The following is a 26567-nucleotide window of genomic DNA, read 5'->3' as shown; positions in this document are numbered from 1 at the left end:
CTTGAGTCTCATCACGGCCCAGTGGTTAGAATGGAGTATTGCAAGCTAATTCTGCCGACTGCCGGCAGTTTGATTCTGACTGGCTCAATTTGACTCAGCCTTCCATCCTTCTGAGGTCGGTAAAAGGAGGACCCAGATTACTGGGGGACATAGGCTGACTTGGTAAACCGCTTAGAGAGGGCAGCAAAGCCCTGTGAAGTGGTATATAAGTCTAAGCGCTAGTGCTACCGAGATGAATTGGGGGCAAGACTTTCTCCCGCTTCAATCTATCAGATGCACGAGAACGACACGTGGGTTAATATAAGGTGATATGTTCCCAAACAGAGAGGCTCAAATAGAACTCCATAGTCAGAATGGCCTTTTCATGCCCCTGAGTTGTGATCCCTCCCCATTTCTGTATTACTGTTACTACTACATTCATGTGGGGCTCATCTCCCAATGCACTTTCGGGTTGAAAGGATTAGCCAGTGACATCACCGTTGCCCCCGGAAAATCCGAGGGGGGCTCCTTTCAAGTCCCTCTTATTTTCCCACCAAAGTGGTACCCGTTTATCTACTTGCATTTGCCTACTTTCAAAACTGCCCGGTGGGTAGGAGCTGGGATGGATTTCTGTACTTATCGGTGCACTTAAAAGCTTCTGCGCTAAGCCTGCCTCTTGCCACTCACACACCTTGGTGTCAGGTTCATCCCCTAAGGATCCTTCGCTATCGCTGTCCGTCACTCGCTCTTTGCACTTCAAGTCGACGTCAGCTGGGTTGAACCCATCTTCAGCTGCGGGAGGAAAGCAATGAGTCAGCAAGACACTGTCTCCCCAGCTCACTTCCCCTATGAAAACTCTCCAGGATGAGAGGCAGAGAGGGTGGCTGCCAGGAGATAGTGTTACTGCAGATCTGCTGACTGCAAAGGCAAGCTCAATAGAACAGGGATTCGGGAGGGAAGCATGCGTGTCCCAGGGCACATACCGTGTTTCCCGGAAAATAAGACCCTGTCTTATATATATTTTTTGCCACCAAAAAAGGCACTAGGTTTTATTTTCAGGAGGAGGGGGATGTCAGCCCCCGACTCACCTCACTTGCGTGCCTCGTCCCTGGCCTCCTTGTCGCTGTCAGATGCTTTCAGGAACTTCTTCAGCCAGCGAAGGCCTCTGCAGCCGATAACAGAGCTCCAGATGGAGCTGGAGATCTGTTATTGGCTTCAGAGGCCTGCAGGAAAGCCTTGCCGGCTGCAGAAGAAATGGGCCGAGGTACGAAAGGCCTTGCTACAACTGTTCGAAGGGCAGCTCCATCCCCCCCCCCCAAGCTTAATTTTTACCCGTGCACCCTGGAGTGGGCGGGGGTCTTAATTAGGGCTTATTTTGAGGGTAGGACTTATATGGGGTGCATGTCAGTGGTGGGTTCCTACCAGTTCGGCCCAGTTCGGCTGAACTGCTAGTGGTTTGGCGGCCTGGGTCACTAGAACTGGCAGCGACCCAGGCCTGCCACGCCCCTGAACTGGTTCTCCTCTGGCACCGCCACCTTGGTTTTTTTGCTTCTGCACATGCACAGAGGAATTTTAATTGCATTGCGCATGCACGGGGCGGTGCACCCACAAGTGAACCAGCAGTAGTGACTACCGGAACCCAGCCCTGGTGCACATTTAAACAAATCAAGCTAGGAGTTACTTTTGGGGTAGGACGGATTTTCAGGGAAACACGGTATTAGGAATCTTAGGTTTTTCTAAAGGAGGATTTCAGGTACTCAGCGGAACGGACTGGATCAAAGAACCGATTAAACGCAGGAAATGAAGGTGACAGTCGGCAAATAACTATGGGCAGAAGAAACCGTTGTAAAGGCAGAGGGGAAGCAGAAATGCCTGGTTCCTAACTGCCCAGCATCTAGCTTTGAAATGCTGCATTCAGACAGCTGTGGAGATTCTCAGTCATCCAGATCATGGTTAAAAAGTTGCTCAAGCAAACCAGCTCTTTAAAGTGGTTCACGTATTAAGAGTGTTAACAAGATGAAAATGTTCACAGAGGATCTTGGTGCTAAAAAAAAGAAGCACCTTTTAATTTCTAGCTATCGTTTGCAAATGTCAAAACTATGTAGCCAAGGCAATCCAAGGGGGCGCTAACATCTTCTATCCACCAGTATTTATTTTACCTCTCTCCCTGATCTCACCCTCTGTTCGTCTCTCTACTTGGCAGAATTAGATTTTTAGCTTCTGGAGAGCCATTTTTCAGAAATCAGCTACTCGTAATATAAAGCAGGCAAAGGGATTGAAGCCCTAAGAATCCCTTTAATTGCCCTCAGAGTCTCATCAGAATAGATAAAATTAAAAAGTACAGTTAAATCTTTGGATGAAAATAATCTTCAATTTATGACCATAATAAATCGCAAATCGTGTCAGTTAAGTGGATTTTATCATACAACCGACCCCGTTTGATGACATTTTTGCAGTGGTCATTCAATGAATCAACACGGTGGTGAAGTGAATTTGTGGTTGCTAAGGAAACCCATCATTCACAACGGCCCTCGGCACAAGAGCCGAGGTGGCGCAGTGGTTAGGGTGCAGTACTGCAGGCCACTTCAGCTGACTGCTATCTGCAGTTCGGCGGTTCAAATCTCACCGGCTCAAGATTTACTCAGCCTTCCATCCTTCCGAGGTGGGTGAAATGAGGACCACGACTGTGGGGGCAATATGCTGACTCTGTAAAACCGCTTAGAGAGGGCTGAAAGCCCTATGAAGCGGTATATAAGTCTAACTGCTATTGCTATTGTTGCCTTTTGCCAAAAATCAGAAATAAGCGCTAATTTCTGGTTAAAAAAAAAAACATTATAAATTGCAGCTACCTAGTTCTTTGAATCTGGATTGTACCCTTTTTGGGGTCTGTCGGAACTTCAGTCACTAAGTGAATGGTCGTAAGTTGTAGACTACCTGTATTGTGTATAGGGAATTTAAAGGGGCGTTTAAGAAATATTGAAGTCGTATTTCTTCAAACGATTGAAAGCCTCTCTCAAAATGTCCCCGGCTTCTGTTTCTTTCCTTTGACTCTCCTTGACCTGCAGGAGAGAGCTACCGGACTTCTGATTTAAGGTCAAAAGTGCAGGAGCAGTTCAGGTGTGTGGTCCTCACCAATGACATCATCGTCCCCTTCCTCCTCACAGATCACCATGCGCTCCTCGTCACTGGTCATGTCCTCACTGGTGGTGCGTTGAGAACGAGAGGCACGGGAGGAATGTGGGTGCAGGGAATGACGGGGACCCTCGCCTGGGGTTGCGAAGGGGGACCCTGAGGGGCCCAGCCCCCCATACTGACCCTTCCCGCTGGCATACGGAGACTGTCCCGAGCAAATCTGAAACACCAAGAGAGTCAACTGTTAAAGACACGGAGAGGCAACTTCTAATGGTCGGTGAAGACAATATCTTCGGGGGGGGGGGGGTGTTTGCACTCAGCGCACAGAACACCGATATGCCAAGCCCTATAAAGGGCTGCCAATTCGTTTCCAGGTACAATTGAAGTTCCAAGTAACAAGTAACGGGAGCTCACTCCATTACGCAGCGTCTCATCAGAATAGATAAAATTAAAAAATCGAACCACTGAACCACCAGATAGATCGATAGATCGATAGATCGATAGATCGATAGATCGATAGATCGATAGATCGATAGATCGATAGATCGATAGATCGATAGATCGATAGATCGATAGATAGATAGATGATGGATGGATAGATATAGATAGATAGATGAAAGATGGATGGATGGATGGATGGATGGATGGATGGATGGATGGATGGATGGATAGATAGATAGATAGATAGATAGATAGATAGATAGATAGATAGATAGATAGATAGATAGATAGATAGATAGATAGATAGATAGATAGATAGATGATGGATAGATATAGATAGATGAAAGATGGATGGATGGATGGATGATAGACAGATAGAAGAACAAAAGAAAGCCAACCTTTCTGATCGACAAGCAGAGAGAGAGAGAGAGAGAGAGAGAGGGAGAGAGAGAGAGAGGGATGGAGGAAGGGAGGGAGAGGATGCAATCTAAGGACATAATGGAAGACTGCAGATGGACAGAAATCTTAAATTATGATGGACAACCTGACATTCCAAGATCGCCTGCATTCCTTAAACCCCTTTTTTCTGAGCCTCCAGGAAACCCTCCAAAATAATGTTAGGTTTAATCAGTGAGGTTAAAGAGAAGAGTAGGCCAGTCTATATAATATCTAGGAAACCAATCCCAAATCATCCCAGAAGAATTTTCTTCGATTTCCCGTTGTGGTTCCTTTGCTGACTTACCTGGGTAAGCTCTTGCAACACCTGATTGTCCCGGTCACTGTCCATGCCATGCACACCACTGTGGGAAAAGGCCCGTGGGCGCTGAGCATCAGGTGCCGAGGACAGGATTCGCTCCCCGTGGCAGTGCCCAGATCCCATGACGCCTGCCTTAACATCTGGGCCCAGCAGCATTTCAGAAGCAACTGATGAAAGGAAAAGAGGAAAAAAGTAAGGAAAGTTTAGAGGCCACACACATGCCACAGGTGCCACTCAGAGCCCTCACGCCGGCCGTCGCCCCAGCCCAGCTCCACCGCACATGGGCACGCGCCACCCACGGGCCAGCTGGTCTGTGGGTGTCTGCCACGCATGCTTGTGGGGCGGGGCACATGCGGGGGGGATGCACACACACGTGTGGGTGGGGGAGGGGAACATGTGCAGGGGGTGCTTGCATTGCCTTTTGGGGCCTCGCACAGCATCCCCCGTGCCCCATTTTGACTTCCAGGTTGGTGCAGAGGTCCCTTCCAGGCCCAAAGCGATGTTGCAAAGGGAGTTGCGTGTGCATGCGCGGGGCAGGGCGCATGAGGAAGGTCGCATGCACATCCATGGGAGGGGGATGTCACAAGCACATTGCATTATGGGTGTAGGCGCGCATATGCGCTGTGTGTGCGTGTGTGCAGGCGTAATTTCTGCACACAACAACAAAAAGGATAGAGCAGGGGTAGTCAACCTTTTTATACCTACGGCCCACTTTTGTATCTCTGTTAGTTGTAAAATTTTCTAACCCTCCACCAGTTCCACAGTAATGGTGATTTTATGAAAACCTAATGAAAATGTTTTTAAATAATGCTATGATTTTTTTTTAAAGTCAATTAAATTTTAAAAAAGAAAAGTGCTTTAGTATCGGACAAAACCCCTACCGCCCACCATGAAAGCTGGAACGCCCACTAGTGGGTGGTAGGGACCAGGTTGACTACCACTGGTCTAGAGGAAGCCCACTAGCGCAGTGTTTTTCAACCTTGGCGACTTTAAGTCCTGTGGACTTCAACTCCCAGAATTCCCCAGCCAGCTCTGCTGGCTGGGGGATTCTGGGAGTTGAAGTCCACAGGACTTAAAGTCGCCAAGGTTGAAAAACACTGCACTAGCGGATGGCTGGTGGCATGAAAGGCGCTCACCTCCAGTAAGCGTTAACCGTACCTGTCTCCGACATGCTGCGTTCACGCATCTCCTTGGGGCAGCTGCCTGGCCCGGCAGTTTTGATATCCGAACTGGACTTCTTCCGATCTTTGTTACACCACTTCCAGTCGGGATGTGCTTTAAAATGGGCCTCCTTCACCTTGGGGTTGGGAGAAGACGAGGGAAGAAAACAGTGAGGAGAGAGAGAGAGAGAGAGGAAGACGGGGGAGAACGAGAGAGAGACTGCAAGTGGAGAGATTCCAGATGTTGGAGGGCTAAGCTGGGAAACCAGTCGTTGCTCCAGCTGCAGAGATTCCACACTGTGGAAGATTCTCAACCGCTGTGAAGCCACAACCTCCATAAATCCATATATCTGCGTAATTCCCATCAAGCTGCAAGGCTTCACCCAGTGTGAAGCCGGTTTCCTATCTAAACCGATGATGGTGTCAGGGTCCCAACTAAGACCCCCAAATGAAAGAAGACTCCGAGGCTTGAGGCTCCTCAAAGTTCCATTTGATTAGAGATATCATATTGGCACATCTGGGGAAACCCGAATCTGAAAGTTTCCAGGTTTTCCCCACTCAGTTGAAAGTTCCAGCACCCACACGGTCAAATCAGTCACTGTCCCAAAAGACATTCCTCCCAGTGGGGGTAAGTTGACCGTGACTCTCTGAGAAGGAATGTTATTTTGACTACAAAGCTCCCAGGCTCCATATAAACTCCCCCCCCCACCAGTCTCCCACAGTAAAATATTTGGCAGCCTTGAGGCCCACTGCAAAAGATGGGTTTCCAAGCGTGACAGACAGCCTTGCTGGCCAACATTGGGAGATCTCCTACGGCCAATTCTGAGATTTCACCGAAGCTTCATCTACACTCTGCCGTCGGAGATAAAAGTCATTGTTTAAAATTGCACAAAAGCCAGGATTTTCTGGGAACTGAGAAGTTCTGCTGAAATGCCGATATTGGATGATTCATTCAATCCGAGCTGTCATCGTATTTCCTGCCTTGCTTGGAAACGGGCTGCAGTCACTTCTCAGAGGCAGAACACCGGACAACACTGAGCCTGAATTACGCCAGCCTTGCCGGCTGAGCTAATAAGGCAATGGCACACGCCTAGCCAGGGCTCGGGACCCTTGACCTCACTTTCTGACCAAGGCTCGGTAGGAGGCCGTACCTGGAAGGCCAAGTCGTGATACTTCTGCTTCTCCTTGGGCCCCAAAGCGTACCACCACTCGCCCAGGATCTTGCTGACGGTACGGTTGTCTTGGTTGGGGTGCCGCTGGTGCACCAGGGCCCGGTGTCGTTTGCTGAATATCATGAAAGCATTCATTGGCCGCCGAATGTGGTCCTTTTCTCTCTGCCAAAAAAAGAGAAGAGAGGGAACGTAGGAAAAAGAGCCACGGTTACGTTACCCCCTGAAGGCGGACAAAATGAATATTTTTGATAGGACGCTTTCGCAAAGAAAAGCAAAGGGTGGCCGAAGACTCTTTTTTTTTTTCTTTCCTGGAATAGTTTCCCTACAAAGCGGGTGAAGGAGATGGAAAAGGAGAAGGGGGAAAAAGAAGAAAGCCCCCCCACCTTGTTTGGACTGCGGCCATCCTTCTCGGAAGAGGAATCGCGCTCTTTCGGCAGTGCGCTCAGAGATTGGGTGCGCCGCTTGCCTGGCAGTAGTGGGATTGAGATCTCAGAAGATGAAATGGATAGGAACCTAGGTATGAAAACATCAGGTGAAGGCCCAAAGGCAGCACCCCCATTTTCTGCCCCCCTATCCCAGAGACCTCCCAGCAGTCTTCAACACTTCTGGGCACCACACCCATTCCTTCCTTCCTTGATCCTTCCTTCCTTCTCTCTGATCCTTCCTTCTTTCTCTGATCCATCCTTCCTTTCCTAAGCCTTCCTTCCTTCTCTCTGATCCTTCCTTCTTCCTTCCTTCCCTGATCCTCCCTTCCTTCCTTCTTTCTCTGATCCATCCTTCCTTCCTTCCTTCTCTGATCCTTCCTTCTTTCTCTGATCCATCCTTCCTTCCCTGATCCTTCCTTCCTTCTCTCTGATCCTTCCTTCTTTCTCTGATCCATCCTTCCTTCCTTCCTTCTCTCTGATCCTTCCTTCTTTCTCTGATCCATCCTTCCTTCCCTGATCCTTCCTTCCTTCCTTCTCTCTGATCCTTCCTTCCCACATTACGAAGAAGGAGGCAGGGAAGGGGTCAATTTCTGTCGCAACCAGCACCTGGGCTTTTTTTGACCACACCCTCCATCCACTCCTGCTTCTATTTCCCCTGTGGCTTCCTTCCCGAGGTGTTCTCTCCTAGGCATGGCTCAATTTCATTCCCTCAAGGAGTTGCCTCTAGCGGCACGTCCAATTCCCACTACACTTCAAATCACAACCGGCAACCCTCCCGGAATCCAGCGGGAAAGGATCACCGTGAAAAACACGAACCGTGCGAAAAGGCTGCCAAATCGAACAGGAGAAAGTGCCGCTACGAAGGGTTGGTGTCCGAGCGGCCTAATGAGAGATGTTAACAACCCAAAAGAGGGACACTCACGCGTCGTCGTGGTCGCTCTCTGTCTCGCTGTCCAGGCGTGGGTGCCCTGGGAGGTCATCATCATGCTGAGGCGGACCTCCACTTCCCCCTGGAATCACCGTAGAAGGTTGGGCAACTGGAGTGGGGCTGTCCGGGTGCGAGGGGGTCGGCCTCCCTGCACTATCGGCCTCCGAAGACAACCCGGGGAGTTCGTGGGCCACCGCAGCCGATTCAGGAGGTTCTGAAAACATCAACGCCAAGGTTGGGATCAGGGAGCTGCTTCCACAGAGTTAGGGTTATCACAAAGCTTCCCTTGCTTGCTTGTGCAAGCAAAGGCGTCCCTTCACTCCCAGAGAGTCTGACGGTCCTCCTACTCAAAAGACTTTAGGGGGAAATCTGTGCAAACGCTCTCTTTGTTTTTTTCCCCCTTGGCCCACCTTACCTTTGTTCTGATTGGACGTGGACGGGTGACTGACAGGCTGCTGGCCTTCACTGGGCTGTACGGAGGAATCTGGCTGGCTGGGAGCCAGGAAGGGCACTAGTGAGTGCCATGGGAACACTGCCACAGATCGAGGCTCCACATTTGTCCACACTGGAGGGAAGTGGGGAGAAAAAAAACACACACACACACAAAGTTATTTCGTCAGGCCGGTAATTCGAAGAAAAGAGAGAATAGAAACAGAGCGAGGTTCGATGGCATGGCACAAACAGGAGGCCAGAACTGACGGGAGTTGGGTTACTAGGGAACTTGGACTAAGCTGCTTTCCCTTCCCTTTAAAACTTCCCCTCCTTTCCCTGGGCAGGGATGCCTTTGTTTTTCCTCTACAATTTTCGGTCCTGGTACTCGCAGTTTGTGCCATGCCTTATCACTAGTCACTTGAGTCCGTCCCCCCCATCCGTCCCCCCCAGGAAGGGGGCCAGGGGGAGATTTTCTTCTCCGCCTGCCAGGAAGCAACCATGGCCGTCCTCCGCCCTTCCCAGCTGGAAGCCAGGCAAAGGAATTTTACAGCTGCAGGAGGGGAAGGGGAGGGAGAGGCTGAGGGGCCCTGCTTGCTCAGACTCCCACGCTCACTTGGGGCAGCCAAGCCATTTGGCTTCCACCCAACTGGAAAGCTTGGGAGCATCCTCAGGAGATCACGCGGTGCTGGGCACAGATCGCCAAACACGACCGGACTCTATACGGGGGGGGGGGGCTTGGGGGAGTGGGCTCTTTTGTGCAGACAAGACAGGGGTGGTCAGATCCGACTTGCAGGCAATTTAGAGCCGAAATGAAGAACCTTGCCAATTCTCCTGCCCTCCCAGCGGTTCCTGCTGCCCCCATAATCAAGCCGAGCAACCCTTCCTTCTTGGGGTGTCCAGGAAAAGGCCAAGGCAAAGGGACAAATAAGACGGGCCTGAATACACATACACAAAAACACACACACACAGAGGTTACAACACCCTCAAAACCACATCTCACAACAGCCTCCCATTGCCAATAAGCAGCATTCCCTCGTCAATACAGACTTACTACGGTTCGTTTTAAGTGACCGTTCACAGTTACAACGGCCCCCGTGACCTTTTTTTTCCCCCAGAGTTACGGCCTTTGCAGCAAACCCCGCGGTCATGGGATCGAAACTCACGATACTTGGCCACCGGTTCATATTTTATGACCGTTGCTGTGTCCCGGGGATGATGGGATCCCCTTTTGCAACCTTCTGACCAGCAGTCAATGGGGAAGCCAGATTCATGCAACAACCCTGTTAGTAAGTTAACGGTTCCACCACAAAATCGCGGAGGACAAAATCGCGCTCGACGAAAGCGCGCATTTGACGTCATCACAGCGCGACAAAAACATGGCGCTGTGATCGAAAAATGTAAAAATAAAGCTAAAACGTTCCCCTAACCCCCCCAAACCTAACCCTAAACCTAACCCTAAACCTAATCCTAAATCTAACCCTAAATCTAACCCTAAACCTAACCGTTAATGTAACGAAAAACCTAACGCTAACCCTTAACCTAACGCTAAACCTAACGCTAACGCTCTAAACCTGACCCTAACCCTTAACCTAACCCTAACCCTTACCTTTATGTGAATCGGCTTGTTTTAATTTTAATTTTATTTCAATTTTTAATTGTTTTCGTCGCGCTGTGATGACGTCACATGCGCGCTTTCGTCGAGCGCGATTTTGTCCTCCACGCTTTTGACGGGTCACGAAGTTAACAACGGCAGTGAGTCACTTAAGAACGGTGGCTAGAGAGGTCACAAAAAATGGGGCAAAAACTCACTTTAACGGATGTCTTACGTAACACTTCAAACTCTGGGCTCCATTGTGGCTGTACGCCGAGGACTACCTGTGCTCTTAACTGTGAAACTACAGCTTAACACAGCAACAGGTGGGAACGGACCAGAGTTTTGCATGGGGGGGGGGGGGCAACAGACCATGACCGCAATGTTTACAAAACAACAACCCTTAACCCAACACTGATTGCACTGCAGCCTTTGCAGATCAGTCCTATTGATTTCAATCATCCAAAGCTATAAGAGCATTCAGTGTGATGGGCAGGAGCCACAAACTGGTCTCAATCATCCCAACGCAGGATTAACACAGGACTTGCCAGGAACACCCAGAGGTGGATAAAGGAAGATTCGGCAACCCTGAAACAACCACGTTTCGGCTACACTCTAGTCTAGGGAGTGAAGGGTGTCCCATTCCCAGAGACTGCACAAATGACTGAATGCACAACAACAAAAGAGAGAGAGAGAGAGAGAGAATAGTAAAAGGGATCGTTGGAAGGGTTAAAGGCCTCCCCAGCACAAGGACACCCCTGCCCTTAGCATTTCAGTCAATAGGAAGGTTAGGGACCGAACCCAAACCGCTTTGCGTGCGCAAAGAAGGCAGAGGTTCAGTCTTGGCATCCCCATTCAGAAGATGACGAAGAGAGATAATGGGGCAGATGATTTCTTAATTTGCCTGAGATATATACTAGTAAGCAGCTTGACGGCTGAAGGGGCTCAGATCACCTTTGCTACAGATCGCATCTGTAATTGGATTCCTGGGGAGGGGGGAAGGGTTAAAACCCCTTTGAAGTACTTTCAGAAGACTAAAACTTTGCTTTGGTGATTAAATGTGGGAGGGGGGAGAAGAAGGGGCTTGACTTTGCTCCCAGAGAGAAGCAGAAGACCTGCTCCAACAGGGCACACATTACCTACTAAACGAAATACCTCTTTTCCCCAACCTTCCTCTTCCCTCCCTTGTAGTCCCTAATGGATCGGCTGCACTGCTTCCCCCCCCCCTCCCCTCCCTGCACTTGCGAGTAAAGTTAACTCAATTATTAAAAGCACTGAGTGCATCGTGGTCGGGGACTCTGCCGGGAAGCGCTGGCTCAGTCGCTTCCTGTCCTCGGCTGGTGACCACATCCCTGTGCAGGAGGAGGAAGGATTAAAGGGGGAAGGAAGGAGGGGAGTAGAAACAAGGGCCAGAAACATTAAGAAACACCCCCACACACACACAACAAGATCTTAAATACAACAACCAGAGGCCATCAGCCGTCCTAGCACTACTCCCACCCACCCCAGCAAAGAATTAAGATTCAGCTTCCGAGATTGAAGCAGCATCAAACTACCAAAAACATGTGGCAAAAAATAACAATACTGCACACACTTGAAGCTATACAAGTTGAATACAAGATTTAAGAGTCTCTTCTACGTCTAGTCACCAGAAACAACTGCCCGAGTTTACAAACGCTGTGTTCACACACAAAGGAAGGGTCTAAAAAACGTGGATTCAAATCCCACTTATGTCACAATTTATATAACCGTTAACTCTATCCTGCAATCTACGGACACGTTTGATTTCTATAAAGAGGGGAAAAAAACAGCATCTAACACCGCATGTAAACAAACTGTACAAAATCAAAAGTACTGTGCGCTTTTGCGCTGGCCTTGTCCTGCCACTTCTCATCCCATCCACGAGGACGGACTATGAATGGCCATGTGCACAAACAGAACTGTCACTTCAGTTCACCCACTGCGCGTTTTAACAACATCCCGGACCACTGGAATTGAAGAACTTCTGTTAAATCAATCACATCTCCCACTCCAAAAAAACAAAAAAAAAAGTAAGTAAGTAAGTAAATCTGGGAAATTTCTGGGTAACAAGATCCCAATGTCCATCACGGGACAGCAAAAATAAGCCAAAACGTTACATCCAAAGCTCAAGTCTTTGTACCGAACGGATGAATTAGAAAAAACGGGAACCCCGGTGTAGGTTTATTAAGACTAGGATATTTTGAGGCTAATTCCCATTTCTTCTACTGCACGGGACTCAAACCCCAATCAGCACAAAATTAAATAGCAGACAAGCCAGGACCTGATACAACCAAGGTTAAAGGCCACCCCTTTTGGGGAGAGGGGGCTCTTACCACCGTCACATCACACCACTCATCGTTTCAACGGGATGCAGCTCAACTCAGGGATCGCCCTGCCCCTCTCGCCTCCCGCTCTCTCTCCATGCACAGACATATATATGTATATACATACACCCCACAAGGCACTAACCGAACATGCCTAACCCCCTGGATGGCAAAGGGGGCAACGTTGCCGGGGGTCTTTCGGTGGAGAACATCGCCAAGGCGCAAGATGACAGGGGGTGGTGGTCTCTCAGCGAGCCTGTCTGGAGACCATTCTCCCCACTCTCCCTCCCCAGGAATGAGGAGGAGGAGGCGTGGCCCAGGCAAATCACAGGCAGCTTCTGAGGTAGATTTGAAAGATGTGTGACGAGGTCAGCAGGTCGGTCCTCCTTCTCCTCGGGACCAGGGGCACGCTTTATCTGGATCCATGTGGAAAGCAGGCCCGTTGGAGGTCCACCTTTCTAAAGATCAGCCGCTGCTGCTGCTGCTACCATCACCACCACCACCACCACCATGCAATAAAAGAGCAGGAGGGGTGACCGCCGTCTTCTTCTTCTTCTCCTACGGCCTGTTCAGATGCTCCTGGCAGGTGCAGCGCCTCTGGGTCCCAGCCTGGCGGGCAGCGTGGGGTAAGTCAGAAGGCATATTTGGGGTGGGGAAGAAAAGGAGGCGACCAGGTGGTCGGGTGTGCAAGGGTGTGGGTGTGCAGGAGAGGAAGGTGTGTGCAAGCACAGGCAGCCCAAGTTTTCCAAAGGTCGGAAGAGGGGGGGGGCTGTGCCAAAGGACCGTCCAGCGGGGTGGGGAGGGCTTCCCTCTTCGTCCGCCCTCCCCAGGGGGGAAAAAAAGTGGGGGAAGGGGTAGTAAAAGGGAGCAGCGGCAGAGGGAAAAGCCGCCGCCGCCGCCGCTTCGCCTGTTCCGTCCCCCGCCAGCAGCAGCAGCAGAAGCAGCGACCGTAGCCGGGCAGGATTAAAGGGCGCGCGCAGGGAAAAGGGAGGAAAGCGCGCGGAGGGGTGGGGGGAAAGAGAGAGAGAGGGAGGAAGAGCGAGGGCTCCAAGTTGTCCGGCTGTTCCGTCCCTCCGCCGCCGCCCCTCCGCTTCCTCTTCTGGCTGGGCTGTCGGCTACAGGCGGGCGGTTGCTGGTGGCGGAGGGAGGGGGCGAGGAGGAGGAGGAGGAGGAGAGAGGAGGCTGTCGCTACCGCTCCGCCTGTCGCGCCGTCCCCTCCGGTTGTAACCAAACACCATTCACTGCCTTCTCCCGCCTTCCTTCCTCCTCCTCCTCCTCCTCCTTTCCTTTCCCCGCCGCTCTGGGCTACAAACAAGGGCGGCCCCCCGCCCTCACCCCTCCCTTCTCCTGGCTCGCCCTGCCTCATACACACACACACACACACATATACACAAACACACCAGGGCGCGCGCACCGCCAGCCCCGTCACGCATGCCCAATTAGCCCTCGGCAGGCCATTGGCTGCCTCCAACGTCGGGTCATTCACATGCAAATGAAGCACCCCCCCTTCCCCGTCCTCCCGGGTTTTTTTCTCTCTCTCCCCCCCCCGCCCGTCAACCCGCGCGCACCAGGCGGCCTCCCATTGGCCGCCGCTGGAATGTCAGTCATATGCAAAAAAAACCAGAGCGAGTCACGGGGACAAAGAGAAGCCTATTGGCTGCGGTTTACTCCAGCTCTTTCCCCCCCCTCCCCTTCGCTTTGGTCTTTTCTACTCTACCGCCTCGGGCTCGCTCGCTCGCTCCCTCGTCAGAACCCTGGGAGAGGGAGAGACCACGCCCGGCGGAGGGGGGGGAAGGAAAGGAATGGGCGAGGGAAAGATGACGCCTGAAAGAGGGGGGGGAAGAGGAGAAGAGGGAGGTGGCTAAGGGGAAAGGAGGGGCGGTGACAGCAAAAATAAAAAGGGGGGCAACGTGGGAAGGAGGGAGGCAGGGAGGGGGGTGCAGGAGGAGAGCAACGCGGGAGTGGCGAAGAAGGGGGGGCACAAGAGGAGGGGGACAAATTGGGGAGGGGGGGAGATTGGGGGGAAAACAGAGCAAGTTGCAGAAGAGAACAATTAACCGGAGTTTGCCTGCAGTAATTGTGCATCACTGGAGGCTTTGAAAGAAGCCACATCTGAAATTGCGTGGAGTTCTCCTGCTTGAGCAGGGGGTTGGACTAGAAGACCTCTAAGGTCCCTTCCAGCCCTATTCTGATTGGATTGGTTTGTAAAGCAGAACTGGGTGTGGGGGGGGTTGAATTGGAGTGAGGGTGGTTGTTTTTTTTTAAAGCCAGCCCTGGAAAAAGTTTCACACGGCTCCATCAACAATGGTGACTCGAAACAATACTTTTCTCTGGGCGGCCCAGAACGCTCGGACATTGAAGAATCCAGGAAGACCGGAGTTTGCGGGATATACGAAGCCGGCCTAAGATCGAGTCACAGTTTACACGAACCACCGAGACCACCTCGCCAACTTCCAAAACTTGACAGGTCGACATAATAGCAATAGCAATAGCAGTTAGACTTATATACCGCTTCATAGGGCTTTCAGCCCTCTCTAAGCGGTTTACAGAGTCAGCATATTGCCCCCAACAATCCGGGTCCTCATTTTACCCACCTCGGAAGGATGGAAGGTTGAGTCAACCCTGAGCCGGTGAGATTTGAACCGCCAAACTACAGAACTGCAGTCAGCTGAAGTAGCCTGCAGTGCTGCACTCTAACCACTGCGCCACCTCGGCTCTCTCACGACGAGCCCAACATTTCCTGTTGCTAAAGCAAGACAGCCCCCCGGCCATACGTTTTAACCCATTTTACGACCTTTGTTTCCACCGCTGTTAAGCAAATCACTGCGGCTTTTAAGTGCGTAACGGGGTGGTTAAACGAATCCGGCTTCCCCATTGACTTTGCTTGTCCGAAGGTCGCCAAAGGGGGTCGCCTCACCCCCATCTTGCAACAACCTCCGTGAACATGTGCGAGTTGTCTGAATTTTAAAGAGCCATCAGTGTGAAAAGTTCACTTTTTTTAGTGTCGTAACTTCAAACAGCCACTAAACGAAATGGTTGTAAGTTGAGGACTGCCTGTATCTGACCTGGGGGGGGGAAATATGCTTCCTGGGCCCCGTCCAGCTGAGGAAAATGCTAAGGGGAGGGAGGGGGGGAAGAGATGCATTCAATGGCATGGACAATATACACCACACATTCCTTCCTTTTCTCTTATGTGTTTCTGCATGTTAAAAGAATTTTCTGCCTCTCTTATCAGCTCATCACACATCTGAATAAAGGCTTGTTGAAGTTTACACACCTATGTTGAAGGTTGAGACCGGGGTCATCAGATCGGCTGACACCCAAGGCTGTCTGAACATGCTAAGGTGAGCGCCGGGCTGGCTGTCCACACACCCACACACCCCTGCAGGCCAGCCTCGTTATTTCACACCTGGCTTGGGCACAGATGTGTTCAGCCGGGCATGCAAAGGAAGGCAGAGACTCCGAAATGAGAAGCCCATTGTTGCGTGCACACCCGTAATGTGCCACTGAATGAGAGTCACTCCTGTTTCTCGCTGGCTGGTAGATACCGAAGCAGTTAGTGGCTGGCAGGCAGCCCAGCTGGGGATTAAAAGCTTGCAGCACAGCTGCATTCCTGGGATAATCTCCCTACCCTGGGGCAGGGTGGCGAGGAAGAGAAGTGCATGCAGGAGGGGAACGGGCGAATGTCTGAATGTCAGTGTGTCTGGACTGGGGTGTGTAGTTGTGTGATGCATGCCCCTCCCCGCCTCCTCCTCCTCCTCTTCCTCCACTTCGTGCTGCTCTCCCGATGACTCACCCTCGCCTCCTCCCTTAGCATCACAATCTCCTCCTGCACGAGGCCTGACTCAAAATACCGCTTCGGCTCATGTCTGGGGGTGGGTGGGATACAGCCAGTGTGTGTGTGTCCCCCCCCCATCCAGCGCCCAGCAGGCAGCCAATAGACAATGAGGTGAAGCGAGGAGACGCACAGGAACACCCCCACATACCCACTCGCTACATCTGGGCGCAAGGCCAGACTAGGCTGGGCCCTGGGCGAGAATCCCATTGTTAAAGGAGTGGGATGGAAGGGGGGGGGGGGAAGGGAGAGAGACACAAACACACCACTCCCAGCACGCACTGTACTATCTGCGGACACAATGAGGTAGAGTGGTCACGATTGTGGGGAGGGGAGGGGGGGGCAAGAGGACGACAACTATGCATAAAGGACAACGCCCACACTCGCTCACGCTCCACAAGGTACATCCACCCCACATGCTGGCAGCTCATGGAAACCTGAACTTCCTTCTCTTTCTTGCAAGATGGTCACACAATCAATCAACCCGTCGGTGGAGCAATCAGAATGCAGCTTGGGGGGACCTTGGAGGTCCTCCAGTCTAACCCCCTGGCTCAAGCAGGAGACCCTATATACATTTCAGACAAGGGCTTGTCCAGTCTTCCCTTAAAAACCCTCCAGTGACGAAGAAGCACCCACAACTTCTGGAGGCAAGCTGTTCCACTGGCTAATTATTCCCACCGCTAAGAAATTTCTCCTTAGTTCTCGGTTGCTTCTCCCCTTGATTCAACTCCTACCCTCAAAACGACGCTATAGGGCACTGCGCACCAGACACAAGAACAGGTTTCCCCCTGAACACAATCACTCTGCTAAACAACTAATTCCCTCAACACTGTCAAACTATGTACTGAGTCTGCATTATTACTATTAATCTTCTCATCCTCCCTATCACCCATCTCCTCCCACTTATGACTATGACTTTGTTGCTTGTATCCTTACAATTTCTATTGATCGTTTCCTAGTATGATTTGATTCGCTTATTTATACCCTATGACTATCATTCAGTGGTTAACCTTATGATTCTTGGCGAATGTATCTTGTCTTTTTAGGTACACTGAGAGCATCTGCACCAAAGACAAATTCCTTGTGTGTCCAGTCACTCTTGGCTAATAAAGAATTCTCTTCTCTATTATTCTATTCTATTCTATCCTATCCTATCCTATCCTGTCCTTTTCTATTCTATTCTATTCTATCCTATCCTATCCTATCCTGTCCTTTTCTTTTCTATTCTATCCTATCCTGTCCTTTTCTATTCTGTTCTATCCTATCCTGTCCTTTTCTATTCTGTTCTATCCTATCCTTTTCTATTCTATTCTATCCTATCCTTTTCTATTCTATTCTATTCTATCCTATCCTGTCCTTTTCTATTCTATTCTATCCTATCCTTTTCTATTCTATTCTATCCTATCCTGTCCTTTTCTATTCTATTCTATCCTATCCTATCCTGTCCTTTTCTGTTCTATTCTATCCTATCCTGTCCTTTTCTATTCTGTTCTATCCTATCCTGTCCTTTTCTATTCTGTTCTATCCTATCCTTTTCTATTCTATTCTATCCTATCCTTTTCTATTCTATTCTATCCTATCCTGTCCTTTTCTATTCTATTCTATCCTATCCTTTTCTATTCTATTCTATCCTATCCTGTCCTTTTCTATTCTATTCTATCCTATCCTTTTCTATCCTATCCTGTCCTTTTCTATTCTATTCTATCCTATCCTTTTCTATTCTATTCTATCCTATCCTTTTCTATTCTATTCTATTCTATCCTATCCTTTTCTATTCTATTCTATTCTATCCTATCCTTTTCTATTCTATTCTATCCTATCCTTTTCTATTCTATTCTATTCTATCCTATCCTTTTCTATTCTATTCTATCCTATCCTGTCCTTTTCTATTCTATTCTATCCTATCCTTTTCTATTCTATTCTATCCTATCCTGTCCTTTTCTATTCTATTCTATCCTATCCTTTTCTATTCTATTCTATCCTATCCTATCCTTTTCTATTCTATTCTATCCTATCCTGTCCTTTTCTATTCTATTCTATTCTATCCTATCCTGTCCTTTTCTATTCTATTCTATCCTATCCTGTCCTTTTCTATTCTATTCTATTCTATTCTATTCTATTCTATTCTATTCTATCCTATTCTAATTAGTTGCCACCCATTGCTTCTTGTCCTGCCTTCAGGTGCTTTGGAGAACAGGCTGTTTCTTCTTTGTGGCAGCCCTTCAAATATTGGAAGACTGCAATCATGTCACCCCCTCGTTCGTCTTTTCACACAACAGAGAAGCATACAGGTTAGCCTGCCTGTGTACGGCAAGATACCATAAACAGGTAGTCCTCAACCTATATCCATTCAGTTTTTGCAACACTGAAAAGTTACGATCGGTATTCGCATTTACAATTGTTGAGATATCGCCATGGTTGCATGATTAAAATTTGGACTTTTGGCAACTGGCATGTATTTATAACACTTGCAGTTCTTATGATTGCCACTTGCAGCCTTTCCCAAAAAGCAATGTCAAGGGGGGGAACCAGATGCGCTTAACGACTGCACGGTTCACTTAATGACTGCAGCGATTTGCTTAGCAACCAGGTCAAAAAGGTCTCATAGCACGACTCACATAGCAACCACGGCGTCGGAAATTCTGGTCGCAACTGTCACTGTAAATCGAGGACTACCTGTAAGTCGAGGGCAGAAATTCCACAGGGAATTTACAAGGGTCACCCGCACAATAAAACACACCAGACTTCCGTGATGCACAGAAACGCTTAACGTGTCTCCCGGGGAAGCTTCGTTTTGTTAGCCAAGTAGCATTTTCTAAATCAAAGGTACTCAGACTACGGCCCGCAGGCCGGATACGGCCCACCGAAGCCATTAATCCGCCCTACATGGAACCACCCCCATCATCCCACCTATCTGCCAGTTCTCCCCCCCCCCACACACACCTTCTGGAGACCAAAAAAACAGATAGGAAGGAGAGGAGAAAGGAGAGGAATAGGAGAAAGGGAAAGGCAGAGGAAGAATGGGAGGGAATGTAAGAGTAGGAAAGAGGGGAGGAATGGGAAGAAGAGGGGAAGGGTAAAGGGGAGGAAGGGGAAGGAGAGAAGGGAAAGGGGAGGAAGGAAGGAAGGAGAGAAGAAAGAGAAGAAAGGGGGGTAGGAAGGAGGGAGGGAAGGAGGGAAGGAAGGAGAGAAGAAAGGAGGGAAGGAAGGAGGGAAGGAGAAAAGAAGGAGAGAAGAAAGGAGAGAAGGAGAGAAGAAAGGAGGGAATGTAGGAGAGAAGGAAGGAGGAAAGGAAGGAGAGAAGGAGGGAAGGGGAAGGAGGGAGGGAAGGAAGGGGAGTAGGAGAGAAGAAACGAGGGAAGGAAAGAGGGAGGGAGGGAAGAAGAAGTAGGACCGTTGTAAGATAAGATGGATCTATGGGATGTTAAAAAAGCAATCTTCAAGTATATTGTCAACAGTAGGGAAAAATTGTTATAAATACATATTATTAATAACAAAAAAAAAACAGGCCCATTTTTGGCCACCCCAGCCTCCAAGGGGACACACACACACACACACACACACACACACACACACGTCCCTCACTCACGCACACCCAAGGCAGCTTTCCACCCCCAAGAGCATAACAAATTAAAGTTTAATTTGTGGGTATTTTTAATGGACTGCTAAATCGGCCACACCCACCCGGTCACATGCCACCTAGTCATGTCCACCCAGCCCGTCCAGCCCCCCCAATAGTCTGAGGGACCATGAATTGGCCCCCTGTTTAAAAAGTTTGAGGACCCCTGTTCTAAATGGTTCAAAGGAGGAGGATTTTCTGCCCCTCTCCGAGAAAAGCATTGCCCGAGGATAAGGAAGGGCCCTCCGTTGAGTTGTGTCCAGAGAGATGCTCGGGATGACAGATGGAGAAAGCAGCTAGGTGTGAATGAGCCAGAGCGAAGGCGGGAGGAACCAGTTTGGTCTTCTGGAGGATCTTTGCTAGAGAGCTATGTGCGAAGGCTGCCAAATTGCAGCTGGAGAAGTGTCACAGGCAAGTTGACACAACCTCATCCTCGGTCTCAGCAATGTGACCAAAAGTGGCTGGCTACGGTGTCCTCCTTCATTCATTATTTTAGTCTCAGGCCTGTTATTTATGTAACCTCTCCTCCCTCCACAGAAGTTCCAGGCCATCGAACTGGAATTATTCCAAGCTCTTCTGAATTTTAATCACATGAATACCATCTCCTTCCCTCTCTCTGTCTCGGTCTCTCTGTGTCTGTCTTCCTCTGTTTCTCTCTGTGTGTTTCTCTGTCTTTTCTCTCTGTCTTCCTGTCTCTGTCTCTGTCTTCTGTCTCTCTCTTGTGTCTTTGTCTTCTGTCTCTCTCTGTTTGTCTTCTCTCTCTTTGTCTTCCTCTCTCTGTCTTCTGTCTCTCTCGTGTCTTTGTCTTCTCTGTCTCTCTGTTTGTCTTCTGTCTCTCTCTCTCTTTCTCTCTATCTTCCTCTCTCTGCCTCTGTTTCTCTCTGTGTGTTTCTGTCTTCTCTCTCTCTGTGTCTTCCTCTCTCTGTCTTCTGTCTCTCTCTTGTGTCTTTGTCTTCTGTCTCTCTCACTCTGTCTCTCTCGCTCTGTCTCTCTCTGTTTGTCTTCTCTCTGTGTGTCTTCCTCTCTCTGTCTCTGTCTTCTGTCTCTCTCGTGTCTTTGTCTTCTCCGTCTCTCTCTGTTTGTCTTCTGTCTCTCCCTCTCTCTGTCTTCCTCTCTCTGTCTCTCTGTCTTCCTCTGTTTCGCTCTCTGTGTGTTCTTCTCTCCCTCTCTGTGCCTCCCTCTCTCTGTCTCTCTCTTCTGTCTCTCTCTCATGTCTTTGTCTTCTCTGTCTCTCTCGCTCTGTCTCTCTCTCTGTTTGTCTTCTCTCTCTGTCTGTTTCTCTGTCTTTCTCTGTGTCTTCCTCTCTCTGTGTCTCTCTGTGTGTGTCTTCCTGTCTCTGTCTGTTTCTCTCTCTCTGTCTCCCTCTGTCTGTTTCACTTTCTGTCTTCCTGTCTTCCTCTGTCTCTCTGTTTCTCTGTGTCTGTGTGTGTCTTACTTTGTCTCTCTCTGTCTCTGTTTCTGTCTTCCTCTCTCTGTCTCCTCACCCACACACATTTTCACTTTCTGAAGATGCAGGTAGGCCTCGACTTACAACTGAGCCCAACATTAATGTTCTTAAGTTGAGACCTCTGTTAAGTGAATTTTGCCCCAGTTTACAACCTTTCTTGCACCGGTTGTTCAGCGAACCAGTGCAATCGTTAAGTTAGTGACAAGATTGTTAAGTGAATCTGGCTTTGGTCATCAGAAGCAAAACTGATCACCTGACCCCAGGTCATTGCAACAGTTGTAAAGATGAGACAGTTGCCAAGCTTTTGACTTCTGATCACCTGACTATGGGGATGATGCAACGGTCGTTAAGTGTGAAAAATGTCTTCTGACCGACAAGCTCAGCGTCTTAGCCACTGAGCCACCGTGTCCCATGCTAGAAAAGTCATAACTGTGAAAAATGGTCATAAGTCACTTTTCTTCAGTGCTCGTAACTTCGAGCAGTCACTATAAATGAACTGTTGTAAGTCGAGAACTGCCTGTATTGTGATCAGGGACAGCAGAAGAACATTACCAAATACATAATCAAACTCTTTGATTAACTGGATTTAATGAAAAAGCAGTTCAACCCAGCTTTTCTCCTAGCCCCCCTCTGTTTTTGGGAGGGTGACCCCCCCTGGGCACGCCATTTAAAGATCAAGCGTGGCTATTGACCTTAATAATGTTGCCCAGGCTTGCTTTACAGTTACGACCGAACTGGGACTGATAACTTATTGCTCTCTTAACAACCCAGTGGCATAAAGAAGGATTTATTCTTGGCTTGTGATTTTTGACTTGCCAGGAAAGAACAAAACCAGAGACTTTTGATACAAGACCAAGTCAGAGGCTTCCAGCTGTCATCAAAGGCCAAGCCTCTTGTATTAATAATAATAGGTTTACATCGTCCCAAGAAGCCAGAATTCTAAAGAGGTTTGATTTAACATCACGTCCAAAGTATTTGTTACTTCGCTATTCGCTTTCTCCCTTCAGCCCCTCTGAATGCTGCCCCTGTTTTTATAGTCTCACATATTAATTAAATATGGAATCTTAATCACACGTTTCTTCCAAAATCATAGTCCTAATTCACTCCCAAGTTCTGAACCAGGAGAGAAAATTTAATGGGATGCATAAAAACAAAATAAGGCACTGGAGGAAACACAGGATGACATAGTTTTGGTGTCTTTTAATATTTTCAAATATCGCAAAATGGGATCGCTTGGCTACAGCTTTCTATAGTCGTCCTTGACTTACAACCGCAATGGGGGACCAAAGTTTCTCCGTTGCTAAGCAAGGGGATTACCAAGCGAGTCACACCCAATTTACTTTTTTGAGACGGTCATTAAGTGAATCGTGCAGTTGTTAAGCGAATCTGTATTCCCCCATTGACTGGGAAAGTCACAAACCATGATGCTATGAACCTGGGATGCTGTAACTGTCATATATATATACATATATACATATATAGCTGATAAAGGAGGAGAACCTTGTGGCTTAGTGGTTAACACATCTGCCTAAGATGTAATACAGCCCAGGTTCGAATCCCAGTAAGGGTATGGCTAGCTGATGAGAGCTAAATAGCTTGAAATAGATCTATACTAGTCTCCCTTTATTTATTTTTCAGCACAAATACAACACAAATGTAACAAAGGCAACAGTAAAAATATTGGGTTTCTGTCTGGATGGTCTCTTGTGACGAGCCGATAGAGAAAGGAAGCAGTAGGCTTCCTCCCATGTTTGGGCATACCAGGGGTTGTGACACTTACACACACACACACACACACACACACACACACACACACACACATATATATATATATATATACATACATACATACATACATATATACCGGTTGCTGGGTGCCCAAATGTTGGTCATATGACCGTGGGGCTGTTGTGACCCTTTTAAGTGGGAGGACCAGGGGAGAAATCCTCCCAGTTCAGCCCAGTTCAGCCAAACCAGTAGGGATGATTGTCATGGGTTCTGTGAACAGGTAGTAAAAAAAAAAAAAAAGCTTCCGAGGATTGCATGGATTGAACCTTCCCCCCCCCTTTTCTTTTTAAAAACTTTTTTAATCTGCTTATTCACCGGAACCAGCAGGAAAAAAAATGTTTTAAAAAGTTGGCCACACCCACAGTCACATGACCACCACCACCAAGCCACGCCCACAGAACCGGTGGCCAAAAAAAATTAGATTTCACCACTGGGAAGGACCAGCTGCAAGTCACTTTTTCCAGTGCTGCTGTTAATGTCAAATGGCCATTAAAGAAATCATTGTAAGTCGAGGACTACCTTTAACTGGGTGTTCTGAACCAGTTCCCTCAAACCCAACAAACCCTCGGAAGTGAACTCAAAAGATTCCTTTATTAGGAGTGTCGGCAAAAAGTTTCTCGATGCAGGCTAACAAGTCCATCTGGCAAGGGAGATGCATAGTTGCCTGCCACATCTATTCATCTCCGCCCCGTGCCTTTTATCCCCAGAGTTAGGGTGGGGCTTCACTAGCAGCGGTGGCTCTTCCGTCCCGAGGACCGGCCCATAGATTTCCACTGTTCTCCTCTCCTCTGCCTTCTAAGCATCCATGCATCAGGCACTGGACCCAGCTGTTCCTCCTCTTCCTCATCTTCCTCATCAGCCACCTCCTGACCTGGGGGCTGTTGTCTCTCCACCTAAGGGCTGACGGACAGCTCAGGCTCCACCTCTGCCTCTCTCTCTCTCTCTCTCTCTCTGCCAGCTCAATTCTTCCCCCTCAGAGCTCTCAGATTGCCTTGATGCTGACTCTGATCCTCACATCTTCTCCTCCTCTGATTCGGCTGCTGGAGGAAGTGGCAGCCAACAAGCCACAATACTGGGTTAGTCATACAAGGCATGGAACTCCATCCGGGGACATTAAATCAGGGTGCACAAGGGCCCCTAAATTGATTCCCAATTGCTACCCCTTGTGAGAAATAAACACAGGCAAAAATTGTGTGCAGCCCATATGCAGGAAACGCATCTTTGTTATGGACACTAAGTTGAGTCCATTCCACATGTGGATGTGGTAATGTCAGCTGGTACATTTGCAGTGTCTTTCCCAAAATCAAGCCCGCTCCCCTTGCGTTGGAAGCCACAGGCGACCATATAGAATGCCGCCCCCCCCCCTTCCCGACACAAAATCTGGATCAGATCCCTCCCATCAATGATAAAAATAGAGACGGGTCTCCGAGCAGCCGGGAGACGGTAGTCTTGGTTACCAGTTGCCGGGTGACAGCAACCTGCATATGTGATGCTTGAAGGGGGGGGGGACCAACCTTAGGAATCAGTAAAGCACACGCTGTACAATTCCTTCGCTTTTAAGCTTCTCCCCAACTATGTGCCCCCTTCCTGAGCACATCAGAGGCGTCCTCTGCACACACGCATGCACAACAGTGTGTAAAACCTGGATGTCCTTGGAGTAGTGTTTGTCAACCTTGGGCCGTTGGAAGATGTGTGGACTCCAACTCCCAGAATTCCCCAGCCAGCTCTGGGAGTTGAAGTCCACACATCTTTCAGCGGCCCAAGGTTGACAAACACTGCCTTAATAATTATATACAACCTTCTCGCTCCAAATAATCCACTAATTAAAGATCTGGATTCAGAGTTCCTGAAGAGCACGATTGAAGAAAGCCAGATAAATGGTGAACATGCTGTATCATATCCCATTCCAAATATCTATCTATCTATCATCTATCACTCTCTCTCTCTCTCTATCTTCTATATCTACCTACCTACCTACCTACTTACCTATCTATCTACTATCTATATACTGTATGTCTATCTATCTATCTCTATCTATCTACCTACTTACCTACCTACCGTATCTATCTCTCTATCTATCTATTGTATCTATCTATCTATTGTATCTCTATCTATCTATCTATCTTCTATACCTACCTACCTATCTACCTACCTACCTATCTACTATCTATCTACTGTATCTGACTATCTATCTATCTCTATCTATCTTCTATATCTACCTACCTACCTACCTACCTATCTGTCATCTATCTTCTATCTCTCTATTTTCTATATCGACCTACCTACCTACCTACCTATCTGTCATCTATCTTCTATCTCTCTATTTTCTATATCGACCTACCTACCTACCTACCAACCTACCTATCTACTATCTATTTATCTACTGTATCTGTCTATCTATCTCTGTCTATCTATCTATCTATCTACCTACCTTACCTACCTAACTACCTAACTACCTACCTACCTAATCTATCTATCTATCTATCTATCTATCTATCTATCTATCTATCTATCTATCTATCTATCTATCTATCTATCTATCTATCTATCTATCTATCTATCTATCTATCATCTCCTGATCTGGTGTGTTACACGTGAAGCTTGTTAAGAGGAATAGCTTTTGATAAGATTGGGGCCAAATCTAAGGACCCTCAACCCCTTGGGGGATTGCCAGATGACTGTTTGGAGAACAAGCTGTGGTCAACCTCACAGCATCGAACATCTGGAGGACATCAGTGGCTGGGCAAGCTTAAGCCAATGATCAACTCCCTGCAGAATTCTTGCCTTTTGGGGAGCATTTTATATGTGCAGGGAGGCAAGCCGCACCCGTTGTTAGAAAGGCTCCCCTTGTTTTTTATCATTGTTTTCGGTGGCTTATCCTGTTGGGCAAGCAATGGCCAGCTTTCCAAAACAAGCTCATGTATGAACAAATTCCGTTTTGCAGGTAGGTAGTCCTCAACTTAGGACCGTGATTGAGCCCCAAATTTCTGTGGCTAACTGATATGTTTGTTAAGTGAGTCCCCCCTCCCCTTTCTTGCTACGGCGGTGAAGTGAATCGCTGCAGTTGATAAGCAAGTAACCCAGTTGTTAAGTGAATCTGGTTTCCCAGTTGACTTTGCTGGTCAGTAGGTCGCAAAAGGGGACCACGTGACCCTGGGACACAGCAATGGTCATTAAGTATGAACCAGTGGCCGAGCCTCTGAATTTTGATCACATGGGGATGCTAAGTGTAAAGGTTCCCCTGCACATGCATGCTAGTCATTCCCGACTCTAGGGGGCGGTGCTCGTCTCCGTTTCAAAGCCGAAGAACCAGCGCTGTCCAAAGATGTCTCCGGGGGTCGTGTGGCCGACATGAGTAAACACCGAAAGCACACTAAACACTGTTCCCTTCCCACCAAAGGTGGTTCCTATTTTCCTACTTGCAATTTTTACGTGCTTTCGAACTGCTAGGTTGGCAGAAGCTGAGACAAGTAACGGAAGCTCACTCCGTTACGCGGCGCTAGGGATTCGAACCGC

At 48.6% G+C, this 26567-nt stretch overlaps 1 protein-coding gene across 2 annotated transcripts in view; it reads right to left on the bottom strand.

Moving 5' to 3' along the window:
- The window catches only part of CIC (capicua transcriptional repressor), a 55052-nt gene that overhangs the window by 15330 nt on the left and 13155 nt on the right, over positions 1-26567 (bottom strand). For both annotated transcript variants that reach the window (XM_087727718.1, XM_087727719.1), the window contains exons 3-10: positions 8410-8559; positions 7989-8208; positions 7025-7154; positions 6621-6803; positions 5468-5606; positions 4295-4476; positions 3112-3331; positions 671-771 (exon numbers count right to left, since the gene is read on the bottom strand). In XM_087727718.1, the coding sequence (XP_087583844.1) occupies positions 671-771; positions 3112-3331; positions 4295-4476; positions 5468-5606; positions 6621-6803; positions 7025-7154; positions 7989-8208; positions 8410-8559 (1325 nt within the window). The remainder of the gene's footprint in view (positions 1-670; positions 772-3111; positions 3332-4294; positions 4477-5467; positions 5607-6620; positions 6804-7024; positions 7155-7988; positions 8209-8409; positions 8560-26567) is intronic.

The sequence above is a fragment of the Thamnophis sirtalis genome, unplaced genomic scaffold (assembly GCF_051295495.1).
Source record: "Thamnophis sirtalis isolate CommonGarterSnake01/CBP01778 unplaced genomic scaffold, rThaSir2_p1.2 scaffold_13, whole genome shotgun sequence".
Classification (NCBI taxonomy): domain Eukaryota; kingdom Metazoa; phylum Chordata; class Lepidosauria; order Squamata; family Natricidae; genus Thamnophis; species Thamnophis sirtalis.
Note: the sequence above shows the minus strand (reverse complement) of the source record. Positions and strands in the feature narration are given on the sequence as shown.